At 43.9% G+C, this 14,393-nt stretch overlaps 1 protein-coding gene across 3 annotated transcripts in view; it reads left to right on the top strand.

Annotated features, from left to right (window-relative positions):
- Nucleotides 1–14,393, top strand: part of RBM33 (RNA binding motif protein 33) — a 138,804-nt gene that overhangs the window by 90,731 nt on the left and 33,680 nt on the right. For all 3 annotated transcript variants that reach the window (XM_041753776.1, XM_041753775.1, XM_041753774.1), the window contains 5 exons: nt 3,934–4,066; nt 4,707–5,050; nt 6,312–6,596; nt 8,052–8,339; nt 11,150–11,785. In XM_041753776.1, coding sequence (XP_041609710.1) covers nt 3,934–4,066; nt 4,707–5,050; nt 6,312–6,596; nt 8,052–8,339; nt 11,150–11,785 — 1,686 coding nt within the window. The remainder of the gene's footprint in view (nt 1–3,933; nt 4,067–4,706; nt 5,051–6,311; nt 6,597–8,051; nt 8,340–11,149; nt 11,786–14,393) is intronic.

The raw sequence follows: 14,393 nt of genomic DNA, 5'->3' as shown, positions 1-14,393 counted from the left end.
TTCTTGTAATTCAGCAACTGCTTCTTTCTAGAAATGGGTGAAGGGGGTTGAGAATACTTCCCCTGATCTCGACCTATGGCAAAGTCAAAATCAAAATTTAGCAGACCTTCTACTCATAATGGAAGGGAAGCTGGTCTACTTTTCCAGTTACATTTTGCCTTATCTATAATGAGAAAACCTATCTTTGGGAGAACTTGAAATTAACTCTGTAATGGAAAGAGAACACGAAGGCTGCAAAAGCCCTGTTGTAGCAGCCCCGTGACCAGCCTGCTGGGGCTTCAACGGCAGGGGAGGGTCGGGGGCAGTAAAACGCACTCGTTGCATGGATTGCTTGTGACAGATTTCAGAAGAAAACAGAGTATCCTCCAGTTCTCATAAGCCCCGTGTGGTGGGAGCCTGGTAAGAAAGCTGGCAGGAAGCTTCGGGCCTTCACATACCAAATCGTGCAGAAAACTGTGGTTTTTAGTCACTATAGAAAAGTCAGGAGCCTCTTTCCAAAGCTTCTCACTTCTTGTACTTTGAAGTGGAGTAGGGACGGGAGGTGACAGCCACTACTGGTCCTGGCCTCTGTGCAGCCCCATGGAGGAGTGCCAGGTCTAGAGGCAATTCCCTGGAGCTGACTCGTGCCTCCGATCCGAGGCGCGGGTGACATGGACGGAGAAGCTGCACAGACTGGATCCTGCCCCGCTCCCCAGGCAAGGAGTGCAAGCGGGGCTTGCCAGGGATGGGGGAGAGAGCGATGTTGTGGAGCGGCCTGTGGAGCAGCTGGGACATTTTGCTTTCCCCTTTGTTGGAATGCACGAGACTGTTGCAGGTTCCTAAGAGCTTCTCACGCTGAGTGCTGCCACTTTCAGAAGAGGGGTTAAGGGCTCAGTGGAAATAACCCTAGCAGCCTCCCCTCTCTCTCAGGAGGGATGTTTTATTCTGTCCATCCTCCTTTCTGACACAGTCTCCCCTTGTCCGTGCTTTTCTGCTTAGAATCTCCAGCTGACAAACTCAGGGGAGAGCTTGTCATCAAATCAGCAGTGTGATACTTTGAACCCCAGTTATAATTTAGCACCCTGTCCCTATTTTTTTAATGAAAAATCTGACCAAATGTAATAATAGAGTGAAAATGAGCAGCAAGGTAGAATGTGGTATGTCGATGGAGGGGAATGAAAGCAGGTAGGACAACGGGATGCAGGGCGCTGCAGGGGGACAGGACCAGGAGTCCTGGCAGCCCAGAGCGGGAAGCACTGGGTGGGAGAGGAGCAGTAGAGGGGCAGCGTTGTGACGGTGGAGGGGCCAGGAGATGCTCAGAGATGACTGAGTACCCTGGGCCACAGGAGCACCTGAGCAGGAACAGGTGAGAAGCCACCGAGGGACACAGATGTGATAGGCCACCTGAAATTAAATTCAGCTTCATCCAGCAGCCCTCAGTGGTCTGTAGACGAGAGGGATGTGCGGGCAAGTCTCCTGAAATTGTGAGTTGGCAAGACGGGGAGCTGGCAAGAGTCAGGTAGGACAGGAGAAAATGGAGCATCTGTACCGAGGACTTACAGAAGCCCTTCTCTGTAGAGATTTTGTATTTTGACTGAGATGGGGCATAGAGTGAGCGTTTTCCACAGGGAAGGATGAGTTAGGAAATATAGAAATTTGTATATGACGTGATGGTTTCCAGAATTCACAATTCTGAGTTGGCTGTAGGCTGTTGTTTTCATAATTAAGTCAAGAGAAAATCTGGTTTTTAAGATCCCCAAATTTATTATTTTGTTAAGATTTATATCATATGGGTTGAAACTCCCTGCTTCATTTTCATGTCATGAATAAAATGAACCCTTTGGGAGCTTTTAACTTGTTTTTTCTTTATTATTGAAACCAGGGGTGCCTGGTTGGCTCAGTAGTTTGGCAAATTATTCAATATCCTGAGTTTCCATTTTCTGGGCTGTGAAATGGGATTCTTGCTCTTGCTGTGCTGTGCATTCATGAACTCCAGTGGTCAGAGCTCTGCACAGAGCTTGGTGTGTAGTATGTGAGTCATGGGTAACAAAGGTGGCCATTGTACCCAGGGACTCATGGGTCTAGGGGCCACAGTGCCTGCTGGTCCTTATTCCTGAAGTGGGTGCTCAAACAGTATCAATACTCGACTGGCTCATGTTGGCTTTGTCAACATTGTTTATTTAAATTTTGGACAAATCACTGCATTCCTTAGTCACCGTATAGTAGGGATTGTGTCCGGAGCATTGGCTCACATATGTAGAGGCTAAGCATCTCTGGAAAGTAGAAGAGGTGTCTCCTGCTGTGGTTGCCAAAAACTGGTTCAGGCCCTGCCCTGGGCTTTGGCTCAGGTCTCTGGCCTCCTGGCCTGGTTTCCCATGGGCTGCAAGACAAGCCAGAGAGGGACACCTGGGTTGCTCAGTGGTTCGGCATCTGCCTTTGGCTCAGGGAGTGATTCTGGAGTCCCGGGATCGAGTCCCGTATTAGGTTCCTTGCATGAAACCTGCTTCTCCCTCTGCCTTATGTCTTTGCCTCTCATGAATAAGTAAATAAAATCTTAAAAAAAAAACCCAAAAAACCCAAAAACGACCAGCCAGAGAAGCAAGAGAATTGGCATTGAATCCAACCAGGTAACCTACCCAGGTAGTTCCAGACTCAGCACTTCACCAGGCCATTTCCTGAGTCGTCTTCTCCACGCCCATCGCATTACAGCCCCATGCCCAGCACACAGGCAGATCCACAGATTTCCTTGCAGGTCACTCCCACACTAGCCCAGGTTTTATGACTTGATTTTTAAGCTTATTTCGTGATTCTCAGAACATGGACAGGCCAGACCCAGTGTTCCCAAAAGTTGGCTTGGATCTCAAGGTTCTCCAGGACAGTTCCCTTGGACTCTCCCAGTAGCAGTAGTCCGCTTGCTGATGGGCCACTTCTACACCCAGTGGGCTTTTCTGGAGGTTTTCATGGGTGCTATTCCATTTACTGTGCATTGTTCTTACAGTGCCACAGGTAGAACAGGCTTTTAAAAAGAGAATAAAAGTAAACGTAGTTTGCAAAACCATTTTCAGTGTTGTAAGATGTTGTCACATTTAGAGTAACTAAGTATATTAGTAATAAAGTGGCAGAAAAGGAGTTAGAATTTCAAGTTTTATTGAGAAAGTGTGATTTTTAAAAGTTGAGAAATACTGAGTTTTAAAGAAGATGTTTTTAAATGAATGTTATTTTGGTATCTGTATAATTAATTCTTTCTGGAGAAGTGAAAAAAATGGTGAGGCTTTCTTTAAATGCCTCACTGAAAAACAAAAGGCAAATGCAGTGTGTAAAGATCTTTATGAATCCTTAAAAGGCCAACTGAAAAAATGACTTAATTTCGTTTGTCTCTAGAGTTTTATTGGAAGAATTAATCTGTAAGAGTTCAAAATGTCTTATCCAGTAAAATCTGACTAAAACATTTCTTTTGTAGCAGTATGGTCTCTTAAGCATTTCACATTGTCCTGTTTCGTCAGAGCTTACTGATGTTTATGGTACACATTCAATTTCTTTTTCTTCTTTAAGAAATAAAGCAGCTTCATAGTTGAAGCTAATGGTTGTGTTAAAAAGGTAGCAAATTATAGCATGTTGGAGAAGATCAGTGCCAGGGACACTGAATGTAGACATTTAGCCTCTTGGATTAATGGGCAAGAACGGTCAGTAAGTGCATGGATTTCAGTAAGCTTAAAAATAATATCATCTTGTACTGTAGTGATAGGAGAACATGGAATTACTGTTGCGATGCTGCATTTGGATGTTTGATTATGGCAAGATCACTTACTTTGTAACAACCTCTAATTATATTGGTGAGGGGAGTGGCCAAGGGAGACAGTTACTGATGTTTTCAGGTGGGAACCATATATGTATCCACTTCTGGAAAAAGCAGACTTTTTCTGCCTCTCATCCTGTTTTCTGGTTGTTCTGCAGGGCCCTCCAGAGTTCCCGCAGCATACACCTGGGCCTGTCCCCAGTAATTTCAGCCAGCCTCCACGACTCCCTCTCCAGGACCAGTGGAGAGCCCCACCCCCGCCACAGGAGCGAGACCCTTTCTTTTTAGGAGGTAAAGGACCTTGCAGACTCATGGGGCAAAGTCGTATTGGGTGATGTGCCTAGAGATGTTCATTTTTATTTCATTTTATTTTATTATTTTATTTTATTTTATGTTATTTTATTTTATTTTATTTTTTTACTTTACTTTATTTTATTTTTTAATATTTTATTTATTCATGAGACAGAAGCAGAGACAGAAGCACAAGGAGAAGCAGGCTCCCTGCAGGGAGCCTGATGCAGGACTCGATCCCAGGACCCCGGGTATCATGACCTGAGCCAAAGGCAGACGCTCACCCACTGAGCTACCCAGGCTCCTGACACATTCATGTTTTAAACGGGATTGAGCTTCTAATAGGAGATTTTTAAGAGTGCCAGATTTTTGTACTGGAGCACTTCTTTCATTTCAGTGCTAAAATTGGACATTGTTGGTGCCTGCAATGTGAAAATCTCATACAATTTGTGAGGCAGTCTCCATACAAAATGAGTAATGAAGCAATCTAGAAATAAGTTGTAAAATGTAGCATTCTTTTCAAACATTCACATCCTGTCCACCACTTGTAACTTGTTTTCCCAGTAGGATGGTACATAAAATTGCTCTTGTGTGACTGGTGTGTTGTGTACAATAGAGGCTCATGTGGCCTATCTCTCAGTTTCAGGTGAACCGAGGTTCCCAAGCCATCTCTTTCTAGAACAGAGAAGCCCCCCTCCGCCGCCACCACCCCCCACACTTCTTAGCAGCACCCACCCAGTGCCCACTCCTAGTCCCTTACCATTCACTCAGCCTGGACCAGCATTTAATCAGCAGGGACAGCAGCCTGTGTTCCCCAGGGAGAGGCCCGTCAGGCCCACCCTCCAGCCGCCGGGTCCAGTGGGGATCCTGCACTTCAGCCAGCCTGGCTCAGCGGCCACGCGGCCTTTCATCCCTCCTCGGCAGCCCTTCCTGCCTGGCCCGGGCCAGCCCTTTCTGCCCACGCATGCACAGCCTAACCTGCAGGTATGTATCTTGGCGGGCTCCATGGAGGAGGGTTGCTCCTGGAGCTCTGGCTCTTTGTTTCATAAGATGAAGTTTCTTCTTTCCCTTAGAGTCTTCTAAACTGTAGAGATTAAAGAAGGGCTTAATTTTAAATATACTACTTACTAAAGACAACTTTGTTGATAATACTATTTTTCTCCCTTCAAAGAAGAAATGGAAAAAGTGATTGTCATTTTTTGGGGAAATGAAAAAAAATTTCAGATTTTTTAAAGGTGATACTGCTAATAAAGGTAGGACGTGTTTTAATAATACGTTGCATATCATTGCAAGATTCCTGAAAGGTTTACCAATGGAAATAAAAGTTTTTTTTGTTGGATTATGTTCCTGTAAAATGTAGCTGCAGATAGGTTCTTTGCGTGGGAGAACCGTGTTGCCGTTCCTCTGTTATTTGAAAGATTTGAGTGCCCTCTGCTTTAGGTTGCGTTTCATGGGGGGACTTGGAACGTCTATGAGATTGTTCTTGCTCTGTGTGATTCTGCTCAGATGTAAGCTTACTATAAAGATACAGAATGATGGGATACTTGAATTAACTATTTAGAAACATGTAGACTATTGAAAGTTAAAAAAAGAAAAAAATTATTATTTTGGGTGTTAAAGTAGGATAAAATGTTCCTTCATTTTTCTTTTTTTAAAAATGATGACAAATATATCTTCGTTGCAGAATTATTCAAGTGTAGGTAAGTATTTAAAAAGGAAGTTAAGAAATCCCATCATCTGGGAGTGGTCATCGGCAACATTTGGATCCTTGTGCTTTCCCATGCCCCGAGTACCCTGGGCACCCTGCTCTTGTGCGAGTTAACACAGGGTCAGGATCTCCTGTTCCTCAGTTACCTTCCACCGCATTATGGGAGAAATGCTACACACTTTTACGTTTTATGGCAGCCGCCATTCTTTGGACACGTTTGTTGGTTTCAGTTCTTCGGTATCCAAGCCAAAGATGCAGGCAACATCCCTGACATTGTGTTGGTTTGCATCCTTAGTCATTTACTAGAACAAGTTCCTGGAATTTGGGGATTAAGAGGATGTAGAGCAAATATAAAGTGTATGAAAACAGTTTTGGCTTTTTATTGCATTAAAGATCATACTACCTCTGTCAACCAATGTAAAGTGAAATTCTAGTGCCCCTGTGTGGTTCTGGTGTTTGGCTTTCAAGGGGATGGCCAAATGGGAGCATCACTAGTACCTACATTCACAAACTGTTTCTCTCTCCTCGGCATGGAAGGGGCCCCTGCACCCTCCACTGCCTCCTCCGCACCAGCCACAGCCACAGCCCCAGCAGCAGCCTCCCCTGCAGCCACAGCACCAGCCCCCGCTGCAGCCACCCCCACAGCACCAGCCACCTCCACAGCCGCCGCACCAGCCGCAGCACCACCACCACCTGTCTGTGCCACCCCCACCACTCATGCCCATGTCGTCGCAGCCGCAGTTCAGGCCTCATGTTCAGGCGGCCCAGCCTCCACCCAGCAGTGGCCGGATGCAGTGCCCCCAGCGCCAGGGGCTGAGGCATGTGAGTGTCCCTCGGTATTTGATGTCTCCCTGGGTGGGGGAGGCCCTCGGAGGGCACAGGATGTGCCGCCAGAACTTCGGAGCTGGAACATCTTCCACTCCCGATTGAAGTACTGAAACGTGTGTATGTTTAAAAAACTGGTGAGGAAATATATTTTCTTGACAACAGAGATTAGTACGTCCCATTTGTGCCTGAAACACTGCATTGACACCCTCTTACTTCATCTTACACATACATATCTAGATACTCTTACTGCGATAGATGGTATTATTTGTAGACACATTACTTGAGCAAATATTTGCCAGTAGCTTCCTGTTTGATGGCTGGATTGTCTGAATCTCCTTGGGCTCTGAATAAATCAGTAAAGGAATTCGGGAAGAATTGATTGACCAGCCTCTGTTGCTAGACGCCATTCCAGTTCCTGGGAGTGCAGCAGTGAACACAGGAGACCAGTTTCCTTCCTTCAGCAAGCCTATAATTAATGGTGGGAGATGAACAGTACATTTAGTTGTGAGGGCACAGGCTCATCTTGCATCGAAGGAAATGAGGAAATGTGCATTGCTTCACAAACACAAGACATTACTATTGCCTCGTTGTCCATTAACTCCATAAGGAGGCTGATATTCTGCTTGGCCAAGGTGAATTAGTTGGGTTTTCCCTTTAGTACAGAGTCCCTTTGACCTGGAGCTTCAGGCATATCACTTAGCTGCTTTTAATTTCAATTTTTCTCATACCAGCCTCTCTTTCTTTCTTAAAGTAACATTGAGACTAACACGATATAAGAATGGAGGAGGGACTTACGGATAGGTGCATTGTAACTTAGGCCTCACTTTCTTTGAATAGTGGTGGACTGCATCCCCTGCCTTGCACCCATAAATATTGAGCTGGTGCTCTCAGAGCTCAGTCTCTCCCAGCCATCCTCCTACCTGTAAGCTCCTCTAGGTGCTGGGTCTCTGTTACGAATCCCAGGGATGAACATGACTATGAATTTCCTCTCAAATAAAAGTTTTGAACATGTTTCTCTTGGAAGATGTAGTTTTTCTTAGGATACTGACTTATTGCTTATTTTCTTCCACCTTAAATTTAGGGGGCCCAGTAAAAGTGCCAGTAAGCTTTTGTGAGCCCTATCACTTCTGTGACAAATGTCAGTCCCCATACTAAGGCACCAACTGCAGCCCCCTGGCATAATTTCCATTCAGGAGGAGCCTGTCTATAGGCAAGTATGATAACCTTGACCAGTCCTAATCCTTAATGGTAATGTGTGCTGCCCCGTAGAGCAGGAACATTCACACATGGAAAAAAGTGTTCACCGTAGGAAAGTTATCCACCCCAGGAGGAGAAGTCCTTTCTTAATTAAAATGATTTTTAACAATATTGTTATCTAATAATTTGCCTTTCAACGTTCTTTCTCCCATTTATCCCATTGTAATTTGAATTTCTGTCTTCTTGTAATAGAATACAACTTCTCAGAATGTAACCAAACGGCCAATGCAGCAAATGCAGCCAACTGCTCCAAGAAACAGTAATCTGCGCGAGTTGCCAATAGCGCCGTCGCACGTCATGGAGATGAGTAGCAGCCGCTGTTCGTCCACGCCTGCAGCTCCAGTAAAGCCTCTCGCCAGCACGTCACCGCCCACGAGGCCAGGAGGTGGGCCCCGGAGCACACAGGGCAAGACTGAAGCCAAAGTCAAGCCAGTCAGCCCTGTGGTTCAACCCAAAGAGGAAGCAAAAACAGAACCAGAGGTAAGGTCGTTTTAATTTAAAAATATTTGATCTCAAACAGGAAGCCATATAATCAACTTGTACCTCTTAGTTTACTCTTATCCATTGAGTTTTTCATAAAATCTTCACTTTTTTACCACTAGATTCTTTCTTGAACCTAACAGCCATGTCCATGTAAGACATACTTTTATCCTCAGGGGTTTATGATATTAGATTGTGTTTCTGTATTTGTGCAGTTGTAGTTGATGCTGTAGAACTGTTATCTCCTAGGGGGATAGCAAATTATTGGATCTGTTTGCCTGATGCTTCCGTGTTATAGGGATTCCATCCAAGGTTGCTCCCTAGAAATACAGATGCAGCAGCAGTTGAGCAGTATCTGTGAGACATAGGTTTTAACCATGCATAGGAGTCTGCTGTTCATAGGCACAACCTGGGAGGGGCCACCATTGCTAGCAGTGCTCTGGGATATGGGAAAAGATCAGGATAATAGAAGTTACACCAATATTTTTTAAAACTATGTAGAATGTATACTAAGTTTGTATCATTTATTAACATAATGTAATGAAAGAATACCAGCTTAAAGAACTTCCTTAGATAATATAGGCATGAGAGAATAAGCCACGTTTTCTTAATCTGTTATCTCTCCGTTGAAATTGGGGGGTTGGGGTCAGATTTTCCTAACAAATCTTTTCTTTTTTTTAAAAAAAAGATTTATTTATTTGTTTTTTAGAGAGGGAACACATGGAGGGGCGGGGGCAGAGGAGGAGGGAAAGAGAACCCCAAGCCTCACTTGGTGTTCTTAACTCACGGCCCTGAGATCATGACCTGAGTTGAAATCACGGGTCAGTCGTTTAACCAGCTGAGCCACCTAGGCGCCCAGATTTTCCTAAAAAATTTTTGCAGCAGTGGCAATGTAATGTTACCACTAGGAAGTAAACACAAGGCAAAGGTACAGAGTTAACTGTATAATATACTAAGATCATATTAGAAGAAGGGTGAGTTTTTTGGTTTTGAGATCAATATATGAAAAAATTAGGTAGGTTTACAAAGTGGACTGGGGTAGTTCATAAAAAGAAATTTATGCTAAAAATTTTATCCTGCTTATATTCTTTATAGGAACCTTGTATGTGTAACCCGATCTGGGTCAGAAAAATTAAGTCACACAACACTTTGTTTTTATAGTAACAGTGCCTGGATAAAATAAGCCTGGATAAAATGAGGAAAGTAAGCTTGAGGCACACCATTAGCCACTTGTGGCGATCCTCTTGACAGCAGTGGATTTAAGCAGGTTTCTGAGGAAGTTTCTATGGAATCAAGCAGGTGCTTTGTATGTGAAGTGAGACTTGCAGGTAGTCCTAGTATAAATTGAATGTCTTCATGTATTCACTTTTAATTCTGTGTACACATAAAATGGGACCAAGAGTAAAACTATTTTTAAAAAGTCTTCTATTTGTTTTCCTTAGGTAAATGTGGTTTATTGTGTTACGTTCACCCAATTGATAATGATATAATAAAGAACAAATGTACCTAGAGGTATTTCTTCCTATGTATTTGACCATATATTTTCTTTAATTTTCACTTTTTTTGAACATATTTTAATTTCTCTTGATTGGGGAGAATCCTAGTGAATATAAATGATTCCCATGTTGAGGCAGTGGGCACTCAAGACCTGTTTCTTCCCCCGCAGTCTGCTGCTCCCTGGAAGCTCTGGCCCCTAAGCCTTTTGAACTGTTGTCCACGTATTACTATTTGTCTTCCTTTAACACTTTTTCTTGCTCTGGAAGCTTCCCTAAAGGCCCTCATCTATCTGTCTTCAGAATTGCCCTTTCAGGTCTGTTCTAGACTTTGAAATGAGGTAACCAAGTTGGTTGGAATGGCTTCTGAAATGCTGAGGAGTCCTGATGAGGCCCGGCTCTATGGCCTGTAGGTCAAGTATGTGGGCTCTAGGAGCACCCACGGACGCCTCAGTTGCCTTTTGGTCTTAATTCCCAAGTCTTAAGGCTTATTTGTTAACAGCTGAATTATAAAGAAATTAAATCCTATTATGTTCTTTTGTAAAGGATCTCTGGTTGAGGATATCTGTGATTTTTTTTTTAAAATTATAATTTTTGACAAATGCTTAACGTTTAACAAACTTTCCCCATTGGATGCTTTTTATAAAAGTTACTGAACTTTCTCAAAGATTTTTTTGGATAGACTTTCAGAATGGTTTGGGGCTGGCATATTAAAGCATTCCTTATATACCATTAATATTCCAATACTGCAATTGGCAGCATTTTGATTCTGTGGAGGGTGCATGAGTTCAAGGTCAGAAAGATTGACTTGTGCTGTTCATTATAACCAATTATTCTGTGACAAATGAGTTTGAGATCAGGCTGAAAATTCTGTACGAAAAATCAATAGTTCTAATCAGGCCCTTTCAGGTCATTTATACCCACCTTTTGTTGGTTCGTCAGAGAAGAGCCAGATAAAACCTGTGTGACAGCACGGTCTGCCTACTGTTGCCATTTCCATTCGAAACATATTTTGATATCTTAAATGAATAGTTTAATTGATTTCAAACTTGTAAATGAGTGGAAATTTACATTATTTCATTTTTAATATTCTGATAAGATTTTCCAAATTAGCTTTAGCTGTGTGTAATTTTTTTTTCCCTCCCCAGAGGAAGGAGTTATACTTAAAGTCTATAAGCAGATTTTGAATGGCTTCTTTCTGATCCAGAATTAAGCGTTTTGGGAAGGTGCATTTATTTTCTCAGTGTCTTGCGCTGACCTGGGATGGCCGCCATCGCCTTCGGCTCCGTGGTAAAGCAGGCCCGTTTTCTTTTGCAGTTTCCTGATGAAGACGAAGAGACGAGGTTGTATCGTTTGAAGATAGAAGAACAGAAGCGCCTCCGAGAAGAGATCCTCAAGCAGAAGGAGCTGCGCCGGCAGCAGCAGGCAGGTGCCAGGAAGAAAGAGCTGCTTGAGAGGCTGGCCCAGCAGCAGCAGCTCCACCTGCCCCCCACCGCGGCAGAGCAGGAGCAGCAGGCGGCTTCACCGTTGCCCACCAATGGAAACCCACTGTTACCCTTCCCAGGTGCACAGGTCAGACAAAATGTGAAAAACAGACTTCTCGTGAAAAACCAAGATGTCACTGTTTCAAATGTTCAGCCCAAAACATCAAATTTTGTGCCATCTGGTGCTAACATGCAGTATCAAGGACAACAGATGAAACCATTGAAACATTTGAGACAGGCCAGAACCGTACCTCAGAGTCCAGCTCAGCACAAGGTCCTGCAGGTAAAACCTGCGGACGGGGAGGGGCCGCCACCCCCCTCACAGACCGCTCGAGTGGCGTCCCTGCAGGGCCGGCCCCCGGACGCCAAGCCCGGCGCGAAAAGGACTGTCATGCACCGGGCAAACAGCGGTGGCGGAGATGGGCCGCACGTCAGCTCCAAGGTCAGGGTGATTAAGTTGTCAGGCGGGGTAAGTTGACGAGGTAACTGGTGCCTCTTGGAATCTGTGCTTCACTCAGAATGTCCCCATTCCCAAGGAAGGTTCTTGCAGAAAGGGAAGTTATAACTGCCTCACTTGCAATCATGTGGTCCAGCCCTCCATACTACTCACAGTTGGGTGCAAGGGTTGTCATTGCGATTTTCCTTTCCACTGAGCCCTTTGTTGTTTCCATGGTCTGTCAGGGGTCTTAAAGCAAGGCCAGTGTGACAGTCCCCATGGTAGATGTTTTGCAGTTTTAGCTTACTTTTATAGATAATTTGTGACCAAACCATCAAGTTTATTTTAAAAATAAAATTTCCTTTGCCACGAAACAAGTATACTTATATGTTGTGTGTAGCTTTAGATTCAGTGAGCAGCGGTGGGTGGGGGGCAGGCGTGTGTGTTGTGTGGCTCCTTTTAAGCAGCGTTGTTTTGGAGACTGTTTTCTATCTCCTCTTGTCAAGCTAATCTCCCTTGTTGTAAAAAAAAAAAAATCGACAGGATTCTCAAGAAAGTCCTGTATGGTCTTACTGCAGGTTTTCAGGAATGGAGCACACCTCCTTTGTTTCTTTCCTTTTGGATGGTTCCCCCTATAGATCATATTCAGTGGGGCACCGTCCTTGGTTTTAGAGAAGTTAGGAACGCAGTTGCTGCAGACAGATTCGCACAGCGGAAGATTCTCCATCAGGGAGTGCTCTGTAGCTCTGTAGAATCCATGCTTTCTCGCCCTGCCACATGTTCTTGACTTGCCCACAGGGGGTGACTCACCTGTGCCATGGCCTACTGTCTGTGTCAGGGTGGGCCATGCCCTGGAGCAGTGCTCCGCCTATGCACCCTCTCTATTGTGCATTGAGGAAGGGAAGAGCTGGGGATGCGAGTGGTCAGAGCAGGCCACCTAAACCAGAGGATGTTGACTGGCATGGTCCCTTGTGCACTTGGTGGGGGCGCAGAGGATCATTGCCGTGCTGGAAAACGGCATTGCTCATTGCTAGTAGTTTAACGAGTTGAGTTTTATTGCTTTTATTTCCTGGCCTGTAAAGTGTGACTTTTTCGCGTGATATGAGAAAAATCTGATAGAGTAATATGAATTGGGAATTCCATCTTCAGCAGACCCTGTAATATTTTTTCAAACCTGTTTTTTCTCCCCTCCATTCATTGTGGTTCAGGTGTTGGGTAAGCAGATGTCCTCTATCATATCAGCTTGTTTTATCGTTTTATGAATTTGTTTTCTTTAGGCGAGAACCCAAGCATTCAGTTTCATAGTATCTGTGGTCTTTTGTTTTGACCTTGTTTTAGGCAGGCTTTGTCAGTGTCTCTTTATTTTATTTTATTTTTTTTTTTTTTGAGTTAAAAACTTATAAGGAGGGGCCAGGGGGCCAGAGGGGTAAGGTTGGGAGTAGGTCTTTTCCCTATGGCATTGATGGTTGGTGCCATGTGCTGCTGTGGCTGGTGTAAACTGAGGACCTCTCGTAGGCCGGGAGGTGCAGGGCGCTGGCAGCTTTCAGACTAATAAGGACTTATCCTTTAAAAGAATTTTTCTACTTAAATTTTTGCTGTTGTTTTTTTCCAGTGGGAAAAAAGATTTTTTTTTTATTAGACTGTATCCCAGAATCATGCTGTATAATTTTATAATACACAGAAAAACAACAGGAATTCTGTGTGAAAATAGCTACTTGCCAAAATTTGAAACAACTTTTTAGCTCTCTTTTTAATTTTCAAGTTTTAAGTTATTTAATCAACATGTTCTGTATCTTAGAATTTAGTCCAGCAAGTCCTGCAGTAGCATGTTGGCAACTTTCAATTTACCAGGGATTAAATACATCTTGGGTGTATCTCTAAACCAGAAAAATAGTATTTCCCTGAAAGCCTTGGGTTTTTGTGTGTGTGGATAGGACTATCCTTAAGAGAACATATTCATAATTGTGTGGGTGGTGGGAGGAGGGAACCATTTCATTAGGTGATGGGTGAGCTCACATCTCCCAGGGCTGTTGTTTCTGCCCCTGCTGGTGCTCTCTTTCCTCTGCAGGCCATGGTGTTAGTGCCTGGGACTCGGCCACCCAGGACTTGGCTAGCGCCCTGGCAAGGTTCTGATGGGCTTATTAGCACAGCGAGCTTAGTGTTGTTTATGCACTTCAGGTAAAAACATCTCGTCTGCTGATGTTCTTGTGTTCTGTTGTGAGCGCGGGACTTCTGTACATCCTGTTAGTACAGAAGCACAATATAGTGTATTTATAAGGTTTCCTAGAGAGATTATTCTGGAGAGAGTCAGTTTTGTTTCCTTTACTTCTTTCTAACCTAAACTGGCATCAGATATATGCAATTAAATTATTCTTTGCATTCAGTCGCCTCCTCTAGTTCTGTTGTTTGGTCTCCAGACAGGGCACAGGACTATGGCAGTATACAGTGCCATGCTAGAACATGGTCCGGCAGTGATCACATTTCAGATAGGTATCCATAGGATTGTCAGGAAAGCAAAAGTGTCTTGGAACTCTTATTCTGACATACAGAATTGGAAATACCTTAAAACTTAATTAGGATTCTCTAGGTGTACTTTTACTTGTGAGGCGATTCTGAATCAATTTGGAGTTCTCTTTTATTA

This window comes from Vulpes lagopus, chromosome 4 (genome assembly GCF_018345385.1).
Source record: "Vulpes lagopus strain Blue_001 chromosome 4, ASM1834538v1, whole genome shotgun sequence".
Lineage (NCBI taxonomy): Eukaryota > Metazoa > Chordata > Mammalia > Carnivora > Canidae > Vulpes > Vulpes lagopus.
Note: the sequence above shows the minus strand (reverse complement) of the source record. Positions and strands in the feature narration are given on the sequence as shown.